Source organism: Gouania willdenowi, chromosome 24, assembly GCF_900634775.1.
Source record: "Gouania willdenowi chromosome 24, fGouWil2.1, whole genome shotgun sequence".
NCBI classification, from domain to species: Eukaryota; Metazoa; Chordata; class Actinopteri; order Blenniiformes; family Gobiesocidae; genus Gouania; species Gouania willdenowi.
Window position 1 is genome coordinate 7,751,951 of NC_041066.1, and position 13,727 is coordinate 7,765,677.

At 37.7% G+C, this 13,727-nt stretch overlaps 1 protein-coding gene across 1 annotated transcript in view; it reads right to left on the reverse strand.

The window, feature by feature from the left end:
* ryr3 (ryanodine receptor 3) overlaps positions 1–13,727 on the reverse strand; it is a 169,407-nt gene that overhangs the window by 73,174 nt on the left and 82,506 nt on the right. The window contains 8 exon segments of the mRNA XM_028439455.1: positions 1,487–1,589; positions 4,843–5,043; positions 6,002–6,334; positions 6,336–6,612; positions 8,749–8,961; positions 10,200–10,426; positions 11,394–11,480; positions 12,836–12,998. Coding sequence (XP_028295256.1) covers positions 1,487–1,589; positions 4,843–5,043; positions 6,002–6,334; positions 6,336–6,612; positions 8,749–8,961; positions 10,200–10,426; positions 11,394–11,480; positions 12,836–12,998 — 1,604 coding nt within the window.

Below are 13,727 nucleotides of genomic sequence, written 5' to 3' on the forward strand. Positions count from 1 at the left end.
TTGACAGCTCCATGCGGAACAGTGTCGCTCTGTGAGGGGTGGAGAAGAACTCCAGACCATTGAAGTTTATCTAGATTTAAATCCAGCAATGCGAGCAATTCTTTGAATTCAATATGATGAAGAAACACTTGTGATTATCTGTGTGTACATAGTAATATTAATAATAAAAATAATAATTAGGGCTGGTATTGAAAGGTACCTCACGATGCGATACATTGCGATATTTTTGCCCATAATAACAATATTATCACAATACAGCGATTTTGCGATAATCGATAAATCGCGGAAAATTTCATCCGCGATACATTACGATATCTGCGTCACTGAAAAAATTCAGAATTTATTGACTGCACTGAATCCATTTCACAGGAATTACAAAACATTGCCCATCAATTTCACATGAATGACAGCCAAGTAAAACACAGTGTATACTGCACAGTGGCTCTTTTTAACACACACCGACCACAACTAGTCCAACGTCTTTGTTTTATCTTTACGTCTTTAAGGGAAGACTGATACAAAATAATGCTTCACCAAAATATTGTTAATGATGTTTGTGCAAATTCACTTTAAATCATTACAAACTATACAATTAAATGAATGCTCCAAATGGCATCAAATTTGCAAGATGGCAGCGCCCCTAAGCGATGTATTTTGGTTTCAAGAACATTGAGTGGGAACAGCTACAGTGCACACCCACTGCTGGTGACCAACTCCAGTTCATGGAGAGAGTTTAAATGTAAAGTATTAACAAAATCCTCAGGACACAAAAATAACTTCAAAAAAGAATCCGGTAAATCCTGATACTTGTTGGCAAAATGATGGTACTGATCTTGGGAGTCATACTCATATTTTCTGGGCTTGTCCAAAAATTGGACCCTTTTGGAATCATGTTTTCACTGCCCTCAACACAGCATTCAGGCAACCATTTGCTGAAGAGCCACAGACGGCCATTTTAGGGACAATTCCTGACGGGTTTGTAGGAAATACTGTAACAGAACATATCTGCTAAGAATTTTGCTGACAGCTGCACTCAAATGTATCACCATCAGTCTGACTCACCTACAATACTTATTCTAATTGGATTGAGAAAGTAAAAGAAATTTATCGGATGGAATAAATTACCGATTCTCTGAGGCTTCAGAAAGAGCTGTTCCTTAAAAGATGGAGTCCCATGTTGGATTTGCTATCCTAACAAGATGATGTTCTGGTATATATTTTTTGTGTAATTATTTGTGCAATACTCTTTTGAATATCTGTATATTGGCATGCACTTATAAAGTGTGATAAATGTTATTGTATTGTACAATGTTATAAAGCAAAATGAATGCAGAAAATACTAATTTCAGTGCTAGTATTGGACACATACCAGTGCTGCTTAACAAGCAGAATGAACTTGTTTTATGGAGAAGAAAAAAAAAAAAATCGATATCTGGCGGGAGTGTATCGATAATAAATAATGCATTGGATTGTACATAGCATTTACCACAATGCAGCCGCAGTTCATCATGAAATGAATTGAGATCCTCCTGGATCTCCTCTGGACAGGGGCAGTCCTCGCCTGCTGTGAAGTTCAACAGGATGTTGATCTGCCCAAAAAACAAAGCAGAACAAAGCTAGAGTTTTTAAAGTTTTTAAAAAGAGCGAACACTCACACAGGAGTCTTTACTCTTTAATAGTCAGAATTGTGGGTAAAGGTCAGGAATCCGTGTATCATTCGTTCATTCGTTTTTCATTATTTAACAAAAACATGAAAAAAAAAAAAAAAAAAAAAAAACACTCATTTGATTTGTTTCCAAAACCAATATGAAAAAATGGAAAACGCCTTGTTTTTTACATTGAAGCTCTTTACATCGAAGCACTCACAACTCAGATGATTTCCTGTTTAAAGGGCTCACTTTTTCAAAATAACAATACAAATTAAATAGCCTCTAAATAAAAAAATATGATTAAAACAATGAGATTTTATCCATCCACGTCAATTTTCATTCTATTAAAGATTGGGAGATTGGGGTATTAAAAAAAAAATAATAATTAAAAAGATGTACTGCAATAAGTGCAGAAAGAAAAAAATCTTATTCCTGTCCACAGGAGACTTTAAAGGTCAATGATTAAAGAAATATTTGTAAAAGGCAAAAACACCTTAACACAGTAAAAGACAAATAAGGTAAGACCATGCACAATGGATCTGTCATTGCTTGTTTTATGTGTGGGAGCACAGAGTTTAATATGTGAAGCCTGGATTTTGTATGATTTTGATGTTTATTACTTATAGATCATGTGAACTCACAACTAACATTCCATAAGATTAAAAATAAAAAGGGCGTTTTAAACACAAAAGTCAGGCTTTTGAATGGTATGCTGATTTCTATGCTGTCATTGGTTGAATTCTCCTTTTTTCCCCATAAATTACTTGTGATGAGGCATTAAGGTGATCAATTTGTGGCACAACTGACATGTAATGGAATGGAATGGTTTAACTTTCTGAAATCATTCACAAAAAATGTGAACTTTTCCACAATTTTCTATGTTTTTTTAGCTGTAGCTGTATGTGAATGCAGATCCCAGCAGCTCTATTTCTGTCTGAGAGTTTGAATAAATCCTTGGAGGAACACGATGATGATGATAATGATGATGATGATGATGGAATGCAGCTCACAGCTCAAGCCCTTCAAGCATTTGAAGCTCAAATAAAACCAGAACTAAACATTCAGCTCACTCTGCTCAAACAATGCGTAGACAAGCATCATCTGTCCAAGTTTCTGTGGTTTGACAACACTTAACCTCTAATTCTTGACAGCTTACATTGATCCAAAAAAGAATTTGAACATGAGCCAATAAAAATGATATTATTGCCGTGTCACAATGTGGATCGAGCTGTAAATAATCTTTCACAAGTCTACCACATGCAGTGCAACGTAATCCTCCGTCTGGCTCCAAACTAAATTTAGGCAAGATTCACATTCACATATGATTCCAACCAGTGACGTGCCGTCAGGGTAGGCAAGGTAGGCAGTGCCTACCCAAGGGTGAATTGATATTTTGATTATTTGTTTTAATTATAATATAATTATAAATTTCCAGTAGCCTACAGTACCTACAAGTTTGAAAGTGTCTGCATTTTGTGCGTTTCATAGCCCAAATTACTAAACAGCGCTATTTCCTGGAACAGCTGCACAGTCTAGCGTAGAGAGCTGCCTTTGGAGGTAACCGTGCTATGCTAAATGCTATACGTAAGTTCACAGTACATTAGTGAATAGATGCCATGTGACCGCTGCTGCTACGTCCTCTCGCTAGTGGGTGGGATAACACTACAGGCATAATGACAGCGCTAGAGATGATAGAGAAACTTTTTTTTGAGGAAAAATGACAGCTTTTAAAAGATGGGAGACCAACACCTGAGCTACCAGAGCTTCAGCAAAGGTAAAGTCAGAGAATGTTTCATACTTTTCACAGTGAATGGTACAAAAGGAAGGATTGGTTTTGTGGATGTGCCTCACTGAGGCTGTTCCGAGTTGTTGTTGTCATTTTCTCGATGTGCTGCCGTGTCATGAGATATATCTTGTTGGGAGAGTATGGAGGCTATATTGAATAATGTTTATGTTTCTTTAATGGTGTTTTACGATATTGATTTTGTTAGATGGCTAAATACTTGTTCATGTGGATCTTGTTGGGTTTTTTCTTTCTTATTATGAATTTTATATTTTGATAAGCGCATTGAGATGACTTTGTTGGAAATTGCTTTATACAAATAAAGTTGATTTGAATTGAATTAACAATTGCCAACAGAAACATATGAAATTATCATTGGTGGTCTTGATTTGCAACGTGCCTACCCAACCCTAGTGGTCACGGCACATCACTGATTCCAACCATACATTGAATTTTTTCTAAGTCAGTGGTTCTCAACCTTTTTAGCCTACGAATCCCAAAATACAGGTTCCAGAGACTGGGAATCCCCACTGTATCTGAACATGGTTGAAGACAAACATTTAAATTACAGTCACGTGAAGACACGACCATCTATAGGGAGGAATAAAAGGAAAAGCTTTTTGGGGCCCATCCATAAAGTTAGCAAAATGATGGTCCATTGTTCCATGAATCTGTGATAAACACATTATTTAACTGATTAATAGGAAGTTTCTTATTATTGGCACCATAGTATATAGTCATCTTAAAGATCTAAATCCTTGTTTTAATCAGAAATAAAATGGGTTAAAAATGACCAAAAATGGTGGAAAAGGTGGTGAAAAGGAATTTTAAAAACCAAAGAAATCAGTTAAAAGTTGCAAATTAAGATTGGCCAAAAATAGACAGAAAATAAGGTAAAAATAAGTGTCAATATTGGCTTCAAAGTGGCAGAAATTAGGGAAGGGAGGGTTGCAGTAATGCAATTTAAAAAGTAGGAACATCTGGTTTTAACTGGCAAATAATAGGCATGACAAATGGTGAATTATTTTGACAAAAATAAGCATCAAATATGGTGAAAAGAGGTTAAAAGTGACAATAATGAGTGACCATATGGGACATTAGGTGGGAAAAGTGGTGGAAAGGGTTTGTAAGTGCTGAAAATGTCTTGAAAGTGGAAAAAATGTCCAGATATAGCAAAACATTTTTATGGAGAAGTGGCAGAAATGGGAGTAATGTGGCAAGAAAAAGGGATGAAAATAGATTACAATATGGCAAGTTAGGTGTAGTTAAATAAAAAGGGTAAAAATAAGCAAAAATGGGCTCAAATTGTTCAAAAAATATTCATAGTTTATTGAAGGCAGCTGGCAACCCCCTTCCAGTGTCTTGTGACCTCAGTGACCTAAAAACATATCGTCTTGTTGCGTCTCGTACCTGCTCATGCGGTGGTGAGCGAAACTCTTTGGTCTTCTTGGCGGTGACGGCGGCCGACATATTAAACGCCTGCATGAGCTCGTTGTAGCGGAACTTCTGGTTGAATTGCAGCTTGGAGACGAAGGAGTCAGAGAAAGAGACGATGGACTCGATGCGGTGCGTCAGCTCACAGTCGCAGAAGTAGTGCAGCAGCTCGCACATCTGGAAACACACATCGTTACACTTCAATGATCAACAAATGCTGTCGTTATCTGGAAGTGTAATAATATATTCAGTTTAAAGTCTGAGAGATCATTGTGATTAAAATCATTTTGAGCATGAGTAGGATGACATGTTCAAGTCCATCTTGACTAAACTTTAACATTTAGTTACAGCTCCACATTATCATCATAAGCATTATATCAGTGATTCCCAACCTTTTTCTTGTTGTGACCCCATAATTATATCACAAACTGTTGGCGATCCCAGAGACTTCCTTTCTGCAAATTATTTTTTTTAATCATGTTTGTTATACAAAGTGACAATATGCACAGTTCAGTTATTTTCACACTGCATTTTATTTGAACTAGATTTAAATTTGAAAGAGTGAAAGTTTATAATACAGTTGCCAGAGAATGTATGTGGTGTTTTAATTTGAAAAAGAACAATAATTATTTAAGCTCTTTGATCATTCTGCCCCTTCCTGCACTCTATATCTTATTCTGTGATATTATTGTCACTATTGCTTTGTATATCATTGTATATTTGTATTATTTTGTATATATTCTATCTACATTACTGGAGTTTTTCTATTTTAATTATTTTATAATATTGATATTTTACTCTATTCTTTAAGGGCTTAACGGGGAACTTGGTGATGTTATACATATTCATACACATAATGACAAAAGTCCTTCAATCCTTGAATTATGAATTGTTTTTTTTTTTTTTAACTGTGCAAAATAATACAAAATAAATAAATTAAAAATATATATACTGTATATAAAACTTTCATTTTAATCATTATTTTTTTATATTTTACTAGACATTTCAGATGACCCCGTTTTATTTCCAAGCGACCACAAGGTTGAAAAACACTGCATTAGAGTTTCACTCTTTAGTCTTTATCTAAATATGTATTTTTGTTTGTAATAGTGTTAGCAAAAGGTTGAATGATCACCTGATGTTTGACGGACTCAGGCAGAGACTTCTCCAGCAGGCCTTTAACCGCCACCTTTCCCTCCTTTGTCTCCTCCTCTCCTGCCTCCACGGCCTTCTCCTCATTCTTGCTAACTTCCTCTTTCTCCCCCGCTGCGGTCACTTCGTCACCCTTCACCTCCTCCTTGTCGTTGGCCTCACCGAACACGTTGGGATCGATCAGGAGCAGGATCAGTCTCACCTCCTCGCTGGTCAGGACTCCCATTATCAGCAGCGTTCCAATGAGCTTCAGAATGGGAACAAACTGGTACTCCAAGCTGCCACCCACTGGGTCTCTGATGTGAATGCCCCCCCCCCTGCACGGCCTCCGTCAGCATGCTGATGGCTTTCTCCTTCAGGACTCCCAGTGGGATCTGGGGACTGTGGAGGAACTGGTGGCGCTTGGTGCCAATGATGTTGACAGGAGAGAAGTTGACGTTCGGTGTGAGCGAGGTGCTCAGGCCAACGCCGGGCAACGAGTGTTTCTTGGACTCGTCTGGGAACAGTTTGATGGAGCGAGTCTCGTCGGTCACAGGGATGATGAACTCATTGTTCATCATTAGACGAGCCTCCTTCGCCGTCTCAAGATGGACGCTGGCAACACAAAGCATGAATGAAATCCCTGTTGGACTCTGGAGACACCGACAGGTACCTGCACTCAGTGGTTCACATCCTGGTTTAAATATAGCCTCAAATAGCTCATTAATAAAACCTCTACAGCAATTACAACAGCACAGTGGGATGTTACAGGAGTGTTTACACAGCAGTTTACCTGACTCACTGCTGTGATACACAGAGACTGTGTATGTAAAGAATTATATTGCTGTGATATTTTGTTAACGAAGGAGCAGAAACTGGTTAAAATGTTGGACCTATCCATCTGTAAGAACTCTGCACCACCTCATTATAGATCAATGGCTCGTGTGTTTTATCATTCTACTGGACCTGCTTCTTCCTGTACAGGGTTGGGGGTGTCGACTACGAGTATTACGTGTTGGTTTGTGGTCTTCAAGAGGAATAAACTATGCAAAGATGAGAACATGCAAACTACACAAGAATGGCAGAAATACCAAGTACTACATACAATGGCTGAGTTGGAAACGGCACACTAAGGTATTATGCACTACAATCTCAATGAGTATATACTAGGGCTGCTCAATTAATCGAAATTCGATTACAATCTCGATTATTACACCCAACGATTACAAAATAATATAAACGAGAAAAAAACTAATTATATATAACATTTTTTTACATGTTTTATTTGCTAAATAAAACAAACCCACTGTTTTGAACATCTACAAATAATAAAGCTTGGCACACACGTTATTAATACTAACTTTGAGTTGTTTAATCCACACACATGCAAGCTCCTCCCCTCCGCCCCGCCCCTCTCAAAGCTAAAGCTAGCCTGCAGGCTAAGTCAAGGAAAGTTTTCGCTAGGGATCTTGAAACATGGCAGGAAAAACACAGCAATGTTTTGTCCAAAATGTGAACATACTTGATTTTAGTGTTTGAAGGATTTTATTTATGTTTAAAGAATATATTTTGTTTTTGTTTTCTTTTTGGTTGACAAATAATGATAATCGTGATTTCAATTATGACTAAAATAATCGCGATTATCATTTCTATAATCGAGCAGCCCTAGTATATACTGTCTACTATATACTATTAGTATGATTAGGATGAAGACCGTTCCCACTGAAGGATACTTCCAAGTTTCCCAAGATGCATTTCGAACTTACAATGAAAAAAACCTGAAGCACACTGAGGCTAAATATCTCTGCTGATTCTCCACCTTTGAAAGTTCTGAAAACATTTTAAAGCAGAACTAAGTAACTTGTGCTTAGCGCTCCCCCTAAAAGTCACTTTTGGTTTTGTCACTGTCATAAAAACTCTGCATCCCGCCGCCTGCCCCACCCCACAGCTACATGTGCACCTTTGCTCTCCCAAGATGGTAGCAACCGATCACTGAAAAATCCTAATACAACAGTGACACTAAGGGTGCTTTCACACATATAGTCCCATGTGAACAGTATGAAGAAGAGAGACAAGTAAAATAAATGAATGATGTGGGACTAATATGGAAGGGAGTCTGGAAATGTGTGTGATGTGGTTGTTTGCTGACAAAGCGGCTCTGAAAATGGATGGATGGATGGATGGATAGATCTTTGTGTGTGTGCTGCCTGATGGAGTGCTGGGTTGTGAGTGTGTGCGCGTGCCTGTTGCCACAACGACAGTGATTGCTGTGTGTTGCTGCTGAGCTGTCACTGCATGGAGTTGCTCCGTTCCTCAGACAAAGATCTTCTCTGCCTTTTTTTTTTGCTGGTTCCACCCTGATATAAGTTTGAGAAAAGTGAATTTTTAGACAACCGTGTGCAGCCACAGGGCTGGTCATAATCTAGCATTAGTTTGCATTGGGCTGCCGTAAAGGTAGTATGTCTTGCCACCAGGAATTGTGCAATCACATATTTTTACAATAAAAATAATATTTCAGGTCAAAGTCATGATGTCACGCCCCCCAGTTTGGGAACCACTTTTATAGACTGTCCAAAAATAAGGAGAAGACATGAAAAGTAATGAAATAAAACATGTACAGTAGGTGGCGATATAAAACTATTCAAGTTGGTTGCAACACGCCAATAACCAAGAAAGAAGAAGAAGAAGGGGAAGACATGAAGCAGCATGTTGTAGTACCTTAGTCATGATAAAGGAGAGGATTGAACACACCTGATGAGAACGTTATAGAAGCCCTCCCTCAACATGCCAGAGAGGTATTGGTTGTCGATACAGTAGAGGAGCTGTGATTGGTCCAGATGGCTGCAGAGGGCGTGTGCAACTCTAGTGTTTCCCAGCGCACAAAGGGAGCAGTACAGCTTCAGTGTGTGGTAGTGAAACTTTCTCAGATCTTGGGTCTCTGACAACTCCAGGATGTCCAAACATCTGGAAAAAAAAGCAGGGACACATCTGTAAGCTTTCTGTAAATCTAATGTTGCCGTAGAAGGTAAAATCAAAGACATTGGACTCAAATCAATGTCTGGATCCCTACAAAGGTTTTCATTTTAATAGATTGCATTTAATTGATTTTTGGCCAACTTTAAATACAGTTTTTTCTATTGATCATTCACATGTAACACCTTTACTTCTTCGAGAAAGCTTTCTAAGAAATTAAATGATAATCCTGTGTAGTAGTTGTCATAATACATATTTTAATGTAATCAATATTGCTATTACTTTGTCATTGAAAGTCAGTGACTTCAAGAGTAATTAAACCCCATAAACCACTTTTAGGCCGGGCTATCAGACTCTAAACGCCACTCAGTTGTTGTTCTTCTTGTTGTGTACACTAGTTAAAATCGCTACTCCTCTGTTATCCGTGAACGGATGAAATGTGGTAGGTATATTCTATGGATGTGTACGCATTGACACTAGGAGCCCGATTTTCGATTTGAGACCCCAAAAGAAAAAAAAAATTAAGTTGATTTCTCATTTATTTGTGAGCCAAATATTACGACGGTTGGTGGTACCGAATCATTGGCACATACCAATATATACAGTAAATAAGGCCCATTACCCTGTACGAGCCCCATTTTTCAAATGATTACTCCTCCGTTAAGAACCAGCAGACGCCCTAAAAATGGATGGATGGATTGTTATAAAAATGTAAGAGACTGCCCTCTATGGGTGAAACCCAGCTATTACAATCGCATTTTGCTATTTCCTGAGAATGCAGGTTTGTGACGTTTTGGTGGCTTCTAACATCATGAACCATCACTGTTGGCTCCGCCCCTCCTATATTAACTATTACCTGTGGACTATGCAATCTGTGGTGAGTAGGTTTGGATTAAGAGAATTGTGAACAGAAAGGTATAGTGAGTATTAACTAGCCATTGTGGTCGTAGAGATGGATGAAAAATAGCATGACATGGGACCTTCAAAGGTGTGCAGTGGGAGCTTTTCTACATACTCCATAAACTATGGAGGGAATGGTCTCTAAGTTAAAAATATTTTAGTAAGTACATGCAACATCACGAGTTCAAAGAGTCCCTCTCTCCGCGTCTTTGGTGTTTGTAACAAAAAAAATCATAATTTTCCGAGATTTTATGGTTCTAGTGAAGATCCTGCTCAAGGGCAGTAATGAAACCAAAAAAAGTGTGCTGTAAACAACTTCCTCCTGTCACCTGTTCTCCTCCGGTATATGGACGGCCAACATCTGCAGAGGCTCCAGGCACTGCACCACCCAGCCGTGGCGCTCGCTGACCCTGGCCGTCTCCACACTGAGGACGGTGTTGGGCATCCTGCTCCACAGCACCGCTACGATGGTCTGCACGTCCAGGCGCGGCGGACACTGCGGCACCGGATTTCTGTGCTCACTTTTAAAAACTGCCGAGGAGAACGGCATTGAGTCCTGGGAGGACGGTGAAGAAGGGATGGGCTCAATTACATTTTTCAGATACAAATACATTTTCAATTACCCATGTTCAAATATGATTACCAGCCTTTTCTCCCAATTACAATAACAATTATTTTTTTTATCCTCAGAAAATCTATTACAGTTATGTTCTCAATTACTGAAGTTTAATAAATGAATAAATAACCTAATAAAAGTTAAACTTCCTTTTGTGTTAGCTTTCTGTTAGCATCTCTTATTATAACTGGTGCTAAATCAGCTGTGAAATACACTAAAAACAAATATCTATCATGTAATTTATCTCTTTCTTATTATGTTGTTGGGCTTCCTAATTAATGAAAATATTGGTATTAATATTTTTTGGTGTGAAAGTCTGAGCCTTATGGTAAAATGTGGGAAAGCTTGATATGAAACATTTTAATATTTGTTAGCTACATGTGTAGAATTGTACATAGAACTGTAACATTGTTTCCCAGTTTTGCGTTAAATTATAATCGACAATTTACTGCAGAATTTTCATGGCAATTGAAATTACAAAGTCAACTATTTGAACTCAACAACAATTTAATCATGATTACGACAGCAACAGATTTTTAAAATTGTAATTCCACCATTAATGTAATTGATTATCAATTACACAATTACAATTATATTTGATCCCAACCCTGCGGTGAAGAGAAGCTTCAAAGCAAGGAGAATTTAATATCAAAACAAATTCATAAATAAAGAATGTATGAGTAGCTTTTAATCCTAACGGGATATTATTATAAGGATGATACACAGGCTTTTAAAGGATATCATATAAAGCTGTAAATATTAACACATAATTTCTAACTTTTGTTCTTTAATTTATTCTTAAGACTAGTTTCAAATTTCAGACGTGCAAGCATAGAGTGTAAGATATAGAAATTAGCCAAATCGTGTGAAATGTGTGTGATGTTAGTGTGGAAAAAAAGACACAAACCTTGGTTCTGACAAACTCAAATTGGAAGAGGTTTGAACTGGTGGGACGCACAAATACAGCAGGGAAGAGCTTGGTGTTTGGCTCCACCTTAAAAAAAAAAAAAAAAACAACACAAAAATGTTCTTATTATCCACAAAACGGATCCCTAATGTTCATCTAGAACTCAGCCTGCTTTGGAATTTGTGAACTTGCATTGAGAGATGAACCCAGGGTTTCAATAGGATCCTGAATTGTTTTACGTTTCACTCTACATTGATGGAGCATGTCGATAACTGAGGCTAAATACAAAAAGGAATGACAAACAACTGAAGGATTGATGACATAATCGGACAAGCAGCTTTTCATCAGGACAGAAAACTTTCGATTTCCTCTGAGGGCATCCTCTTAAGACGCATTCAATTGAAACCTCAGCCAAGCTGTAAAAGGAACTTAAAGGAAATTGAGTGCATCAAGTTGTCAGGGTGATGCATTGAAAACGCAAGAATGGTGAGGTGAGACAAACATTACTAAGCAGATTACTGCTTTAACTCTGGGAACAAAGACAGGAGATTTGCTGTACTGTTTCCCAACATGATCTCTGCAGATCCCATTTCTGCACCCCCCAAAAATACACAAAACAGAAAGAAAAACACATAAAATGACTCCAAAAGTACACTAAATTCCTGCAAAAATGCACAAAATGACAGCAAACTAATATATGTCAATATGGGGATTTGTCATCATACCTCTATATGTTGGTGACTGCACTGCTATGAGATGACTTAATGTTGTATTTGGCACTATATAAATAAAGTTGTATTGAACAATATCAACATAATGACACAAAAATACACAAAATGACAAAACACACACTGAAATACACAAAATGAAAACAAAAACACACAAATTAACTCTAAAAACAACACAAACAACTCTTAAAAACTAACAAAAATTACAGGAAAATGCAGCAAAGGTCAACAAAAATACATAAAATGGTTCCAAAAAATACAAAATAACAAGAAAAAAATTCACAAAATGACTCAAAGAACATACACAATGTCAACAAAATCATATTGACAATATTCCATGATGCGGCCCCATGGAATCACACAATCATATTATTGTGGCCCCTGCTTTGATAAAAAATAGCGTTCCCTGTTGTAAACTAACGAAAAAGGAACCAAAGTAATAGCATGAGAATGAGACTGAGTGATATAAAACAAGCCTTTTTTGGCATATTTGGGGAATAATAATAAGAAAACTGCTGAGTCCAAGGAGAAGGTATCCAAAATTCAACTCTGTTTGATTTGAATACAGAAAAGAAAAGAGAGCTCCACAGCCAAGGGGAAAAACACGTTTTAAATGTCCTCCTGTATTCAAAACAGAAGCCAAAGAGGCTGTCCTGTTAACACTGGAGCTAATGATCTACTCTGCCCTCATCCCTCTCTCCTGCTGCTGATTACCTGATAGGTGGTGGGCAGCTCTTTGCCATTGGCAGTGAAGGACATGATGCCAGTGGCCAAGTCAATCAGACATCCAACCTCCAGGTCTGAGCTGGAGCGGCTGGAGGAGGTTGGTCCGACCGCGTCTGCTCCACACACCATGTAGCAGTTACTCCTCTGAACACTGCAGCAAAAGCACAGGAAGTTGGAAAGATTGTAGTATTTAAGAAAAAAAAAATTTCTTTTTTTTAACATGTATTTAAATAATTGGTCTGCGTTGACTTTGATTCATATTAATTGTGTGACACACAGACCCTCTGCTCCTTCTTTAGCGTCCTGAATACTAAATGAGGGCAAAAATGAAATTATTCCACATCAGCTATTAATAGTTCAGATTTATCCACTAATTCATCTTTAGTGATATTACAAATTACTCTAACAATTTGCATGAATGACTCTAAATACTGCTTTCAAAACTTAAATAAAAACAAAATAAATTACAGAAATCAAAAGGCTTGTGGAGTAGGATGTGTTGATATTTTTTATATATTAGCGGTAAGATTCGATTAAAAAAAGACTTTGATTAATTCATCTTGATTAAAGGTGCAATAGGTGACTCTTATAAAAGTGACTTTATTTGCTAAAACTGTCACTATGTAAAGACGGCATTAAAAAAAACTGCAAATTGCCGACTGAGCAAAAAGAACCAATCAGAGCCAGGATTGTGTTTGATAGACTGTCTGACAGCTGTCAATCACAGCTCCCGCCCCTTTCCTCCTCAGCTAGCTCATGCCGATACCTCCGTTAGCATCAACAGCTGACACGGCAAAGACGACAAGTAGAAAGAGGAAGCAAGAAGAAAGAAAAGCTAAAATGAAAGAATTAGACAGAGCCTGGGACACGTCGAGAGTCA